The following is a 6,804-nucleotide window of genomic DNA, read 5'->3' as shown; positions in this document are numbered from 1 at the left end:
ATGTTGTTTTGGATAGCGTGGCTGGGTTGGACCCATGCCAGGCTTGATACCATATAGAATTTACAGAGTCGCATTGGCGCAATGAATTCATTATTTTAGATTGATGAATACATGTTTATATAGGATCGTGCATGACGGTTACGAAGAGACATACCTTCTCGAATCCGTGCGTGTGTCAATTAAGACTTTATCAGTCTTACTTCCAATACAATCGGACGAGCCTAACTAGTTGATGGCCGTTGCATTCTTGAGGAATTGCCGCAGCCGGAGTGGTGTAAACTTCGGAGATGATGAGGATGTTTCTTCCAATGGTTTTTGAAGTATGAGCGGCCGCATCATCGACAAATCTTTATGCCCACTAACATGGCAGTGCCATAGATAACCTGGTTCAGCTGTCGGATCAAATCCAAAGCTGGAGCCATTCTTCTGCTTGAATCGCATGATAATGCGAGTGACATTCCCAGGCCACTCAACTTCCTTCCAGCCCCTTTGATAGCTTAGAGTATCCCTTGGCGGTGTTGTAAAACAGCTTCCACTGGTGCCATATTCTAGATTAAGGCTGCATGTCTAGTCTTTTCCAAGTCCTCGTCCCCTTTGATCTCGTTAAAACCTTAAATTGGATGAGATGAATGCGGATTGCATGGCCATTATCGCGAGGGTTTATCAGCTCCCATATTTCCGTTGTGGAAGGGCTTCTCTGACACGTTTTTGTTCGTCCAGGTGGTCTCCAGGGCTTCTCTGACACGTTTTTGTTCGTCCAGGTGGTCTCTGCAATCTCATAAATCATCGGCGTTACAGTTTGAGGAGCATCAATTTCGCGCACCGTCATTCTCCTGGTTCTAAGAGCTCGTCTTCAGATAATGGGAGGATTTTTTGCACCAGAGAAGAAACCTGTACAGGAAGGTGAGCGACGATTCCCTCGGGCCAACCATCTTCGTCGTCCACGAGGAACATCATGGCAGCAAATGACTTGGGAGGGTTTGTGGTTAGATTATCCAGAGGAAAAGGTGTAGGCCCAGTATTGTTTAGGTACACAACGGTACCTGCAGCCAAGGTCGAGAAATCGATGGTGCAATCGACTCTCTCCGAAGGCGACATTGTCAGGCTTGTCAAATTCATCGGCTCATCGATAAATCCTTCGTCTGTGCCGATCTGGTAGAAAAAGAGAGCTTCATGGCTGAGGGAGAGGACAAGGAATCGAGCATTACATGCATTAAGGATGCGAAAACGGTAAGGGCGTGGAGCTTGAATTGTGTCGCCGTAATATTCAGGGCACCATATATGATTCAAGATGTCTGGTCGATTCATCGCTCGAGGGAAGTTGATGGAGCCATTAGGATAGAATTGCCGATCTTGTATAACAAGAGGAAGGGCGAGCGGCAATATGGCTTCTTCTTCATCAGATCTCAGGATGTACATTCCAGCTAAACCTGCAGCATGGTTGAGGCAGGTGATGCCAAGAGAGTGGTCGTGAATATACCAAAGTGTAGCTAGAAACTGCTCGTTGATGTATATATAATTGTGTTTGACAAACGCTGAACCCTTGTCTCCCAGAATGGTAAACCAGGCGTTTGGGTTGCCATCAGATGCGGGCTCTGTCTCTCCTCCATGCAAATGCAGTACGATTGGAGCCCCTCCCAGTGGGGGGTCTGCCCATTCTATGGACGCGTCTAAAGGCAGCATATGTCTTGTATCAGTGAGATGATTCTCCCAGTTCACTTGCACAGGAACTTTCTGCTTCGCCTGTAGAGAGAACACCACAACTGTATGTAAGTCGAACTGAAAATAAATCAGAACAATATTCTTTGATTCTTAGACGCGCGTGGCTCACAGCACTGCTGAAAAAGAATGGTTTGCCAGTACAACCTTGGCCCTTGTTGGCCACAACCATATCCATTATGGTTGCTGCCATGAAGGTGGCCTCATACGGTTACGGCCAAGAAATTGCTGTCTTCCTACGCCATTGCTGTCCTTTCAGCCATTGTATAAGAAAGGCGACAATCGTTTATAAGTTCAAAATTCAGATTTGTCGTCGCGGTCAGTTGTACATAAAATATTTAATCAACAGAATCTATATTTTTCAACGTCGCAATCAAATAATAAGGTTCTATGAACTTCTATCTAATTTTTAGCCGCAAGATAAAATCTAAATGGAATAGGACCTTTTGACCTTACTAACAATTATAATACTACAGTCTTAAAAGTTAATTTGAAAGTATCTTTTATTTAAAAGGAACTATCAACATAGGTTTTTCCCCTTTTTTATGATTGGACTCCTTTATTTCCAAAAAATTGTAAGTACCAAACAATCAATCGCATAGACTATATGAGATTGATCGTAATTTTGTAAAGAAATTTCACAACTACCAAATTCGAGTGGTTGTTGCATCTTGAATGATAGCAGCGAGAGAGGGACTCACATATTCATTGTTTGCATTGTTTGCAGTCTTGATTAAGCTTAATTTTTCATCCGGCCAGCTAGGCTCCAGAATCAGTAGAATAGGAATGAGAAGAGCCAACATGAGTAGTTGCAATGCGTGTGCATCGTTGTTTTAGCTCTTGGAGCAAGAGAAGTTGGAACTAGAGCATCTTAGGAGCTTTTCCTTAAACAATCAGTGCAATCTTGTGAAAGCTGTAAAATGCAATGAGTGTGTTGCGGATTAGTTAGAGAGAGAGAGAGAGAGGGGGGGGCGCAAAGTGAAAGAGAGAGAGAGAGGGGGGGGGAGGTGCAAAGTGAAAGAGAGAGAGAGAGAGAGAGAGAGAGAGAGAGAGAGAGAGAGAGAGAGAGAGAGAGAGGAGAAGGCAACCTGGAGAGAGGAAGGGGAGATATAACAGGGAGCAAGGTGGTGACAGAGGTTTCTAGAGGGAGCCAGAAGTGAACCTTCTAGATTCACGTTAATTCATAATCTTCACCCTTACATTAAATCATCATCTTCTCAAAACTTAGGTTAATTGAAGTATCAAAACTCCCCGCCCACACAAACTAATGCTAATTGTATTTTTCCAACATCGTGGTGCTCTATTGGGCTAATTTTAAAACAACGTTAGGAAAATAGAGCCACTAAAAGAAATGGCGTTTGTCCCGAAGAAAAAAAAAAGGTCACAAAAACTGCTTTTTTTACAAGTATAGCTATAAATTGTGTGAAAACCTCTAAATTTTTGAAAATCTATCTTGTGAACACTGGTTTGCCTAAATCGATGCGCCTGTTAAATTCACTCCTTTGGCAGGCACTTAACGTGACACGTCACACAAGCAAGACAAGGGTGCAAAGTACTATTAATACATTAAGAGACAAACAGTACCATCTCAATCGAAGAGAAGGTCCTAAGGAACCCATGAACTGTACAATGGCACACTGATGTCGTACAGAAGGAATGGTGACTGGTCGAAGGAAGTTCAAGGAACCTTATTATCTGGTGAGAGTCAATAAAGGTTGGCCGTCATGCTTGACATGGACCGTGGACGAGAAGAGTCAGGGAGAGTACGCTAAAAAGAACGTTTGCGATCACGTTAAATATCAATAAGTTTTGTTCTTCATGGATTACCAGCAAGGTTGGCCCTGGAACCGTGGCGGTGTCTTCACTAACACCCCAACCGTAAAACGTCGTGTTGGGTAGCTGCGAATGCACATTCTGCACAGATAGTCGATTCAAGCCCTCAGCCTGGGAAGAAACTAGCGAGAAAAAAAGCCAGCGAGAAATCACGAAGCAAACCTACTTGAGAAATGTTGTAGGCTCCCAAGGTTATCGTCTGACCCTGCCACAAGTCTATGGTGGGCGGGAACGTAATGTGGTCCAAAAACGGAGACAAGAGCGGACTTGGCTGTAGGTTGAGGCAAAAAGTAGCAGGCGGGGTTCCAGCGATGGGGAAGGAGAGTGCATGATAATTGAACGACGAAAGGAATGATAGAGCGGCAAGGAGCTGAAAGACGAGCTGGGTATATAGCTGAAAAAGCTTTGACGCCGTAAGGGTGGAAGCCGCCAAGAGTTGCAGGAAGAACGGCTTCCTAAATATCGGGCATAGGCCTGCTATTGTCACATGCGCAGGGGCCGGGTTTAATTTCGAGCGAACGGAAAGCTTGTGAGTTGTGAGAGATGCTAGAACCATCCTGTGGTTGTCGTGGCTCATGGTCGGAACACAATTGAATAATGAAAAGCAAAGCGATTTGTTTCTTTTCTGTCACAAAGTAGGCTGGTCGGATGGAGATGCTGTATTGGAAGTTGGAACTTCGAACCTGGCCGCAAGAAAACCAACGCGTCTCCCGTGTTTGCTAGTCGTCAACGAGCTTCCCTGCATCCGGATTCGTGCACCAGACTCCATAGCACGCTACGTCATCGACTGGAGCCAGAACCCGAAACTTGGAAGAGTTTCGCCCTCACGATTTCGAGAGGACAGTGGAATGCGCAGAACTGAGAATCAAAGTCGCGATGTCCAAAAGAGAATCGCTGATGAGTCCTAAAGCCAAAGATTTCGGCTGCTCGCTGATCCAATCTCTCATCAATCACAATCCGAGCCTTGGAAGTCGTAGACTCGTAGTACCTTTCCTACAGGCTAGAACCCGTGATTGCCTGAATTTTGAACCAGTGCTCGATCCAGTACTACCAGTACCTACTAGCAATCCCCCAAGCATCTCACGATCTCAACCTTGAAAGCTTTACGAATTGGGATCTCCTCAATGTTTGGTGCATTGTCCGAGCATGGGCTGTTGAATATGATACGGTTTGGAGGTCTACCCCCTGCTGCCAATAGAGGTGCCAAAGCTTGTGGGTATCATGAGCCTCCTCTACGGTGAAAGGGCATCCTAGAGCCACCTTCTCCTCTTCAATCTAGAGCCGAACATGGTGTGCCAAGGACCTAGGTTTGGAGTATATTTCCAAGGGAGCTGCCATATTTGGAGCAGAGCTCGGGACAAACAAGTCTGTCATGTGGGATGTCATTAGGTATGCAACACTCCATAGAATATGGCTAGTCTGATGCGAGACCTCTATGAACAAGACTGCTGTGTTTCCCTGCCATGTAAGAAGGCTGCTATGGATATTGTGACCTTAACCAGATGGTTGGTTGTTAGTTGGCCCGATGAGGCTATAAGAGCTCGTCTTGAGAGCATTTTGTATGAGTTGTAATCTGGTTTATTTTGATTAATATATAAGCAGACCTCTTTCAATTAAAAAAAACAGAGGTGCCAAAACTGGCCCTCCACTATGTCTATCGCGGACAACCCACATTCCAAATTCCAATCTTTATTTTATTTATGAGCATGCTTCACCCACTACCAATGGATGCACTCCCTTGTTCTGGCTGCCACAATGCCAACTTCCAAGTGCCAATGCTGCAAATTCTAATCCTTGCTTCATTAATGAGCACGCGGCTGGTTGTGAAATGGCTGCCAAACAAACAAAAGTGAGGTTTCTACTGAGTTTTTGCCAAAAAAACGTCCAAATCCGTATATAGAGCATTGAGGTCAGTATTTCTTAAAGTCTTGAGGTGAAAGTATGATAGCATGGGTGTGTCAGACATTTAGGCTAAAGACGTTTGTTGTTAGTTAAACAAATTTTGTGATGGGAAAGAAATTCCCACCCTATGATGATGTGCAAAACCAGAACTTTGACGAGTGCGGTTCATCCAATTGTAAATATGTAAATTGGTAGCAAGCATTTCCCATCATTTAAGCATTTCTCGTGTCTACGCTATTAATAGAGATTGACCAAGAATTGTAGGAAGGAACTTGAGGATGCCACCTTAGGTAGAGTCCCTAGCAGACAAACTTGGCTGACTATGTGATTGCCCATCTTTTTTTTGTTTCTAGGCTGTGAAATGGAAACATCAATGGAAAGTCATTGGCAAGGATGCTTGGGCCATAGTACACAACAAATAAGAATTAGTGCCGAGTTCCTTCCATAGCCCGGCAAACCGATCCCTCCTATTGTAACTTTTGTCTTGCCTAGCTCTAAAGGGCAGATCACACATAGTAGTGGACTTTTGTTTAGCCTAGCTCTAAAGGATAGATCACACATAGTAGTCGACGTATACACTACCGCGAATGTGTTGTTTCTTAAAAGAGTTCCAGCTGGACGTTTTTCAGTATTGAAGACATTTGTTGGATAGTCCATGGCACAAGGTCCACAATACTTTGGCCTAGGATTTTCGTTGGAATTACAATCACAACAACCCAAAGCAACTATAGACGTGCAAAATAGCGGACACGTCTATAGGCACTGTTCAAATAGAGAAATTATGGGCGCGTCTAATAGCGCATCTATTAACACGTCTATTAGTGCGTCTATTAGCGCGTCTATTAGCACGTTTACTCAGGGGGGTCACTCATCATATATAACCCTATCATGTGAGTTCAACAGAAGGATTTTTTTTATTTCTAAAATTTACAGAAATAAATATACATAAGGGACTATTTAAAATAGTTTTGGAAAAAATTTACAGATTTGTATAGAAAAGGGGTACATTTTATTCATGAAATTTTTTACAAAGAAGGGACTTTAAATATAGGCCTTGAACGCATGTGATATAGAGAGTTTATACATAGTGACCCCCCCGAGCACGTTTATTAGCGCATCTACTCTAAGCGCGTCTGCACTGTGAATTAGACACAGATTTAGATGCGAAATAGAGAATACAGAAAGTGAGATTTTGGGGCAGCTTGATAAATGTACATCACTGCTTTCCACACATTGCCCATGATTACCAAAGCATGTAATTTAAACAAAAATATCAATACTTTTTTGCAAACCCATGCCACATATACCAAAATTAAGTGAGGTGAGGAGAATGAGACAATATGTAAAATA

The 6,804-nt window shown here is 43.5% G+C and overlaps 1 protein-coding gene across 1 annotated transcript; it reads right to left on the bottom strand.

The window, feature by feature from the left end:
- Window positions 1-825: 825 nt before the first annotated feature.
- On the bottom strand, window positions 826-4,129 carry LOC147890800 (multicopper oxidase LPR1 homolog 5-like). The gene is made up of 3 exons (XM_087389839.1): window positions 3,719-4,129; window positions 3,547-3,633; window positions 826-1,743 (listed from the first exon to the last, which is right to left on the bottom strand). Exons 1-3 carry the CDS (start codon window positions 4,127-4,129, stop codon window positions 826-828), a joined length of 1,416 nt encoding a protein of 471 aa, XP_087245965.1.
- Window positions 4,130-6,804: the final 2,675 nt, after the last annotated feature.

Source organism: Dipteris shenzhenensis, chromosome 18 (assembly GCF_047967505.1).
Source record: "Dipteris shenzhenensis isolate YYH24624 ecotype China chromosome 18, Dip_SZ_1.0, whole genome shotgun sequence".
Lineage (NCBI taxonomy): Eukaryota > Viridiplantae > Streptophyta > Polypodiopsida > Gleicheniales > Dipteridaceae > Dipteris > Dipteris shenzhenensis.
Note: the sequence above shows the minus strand (reverse complement) of the source record. Positions and strands in the feature narration are given on the sequence as shown.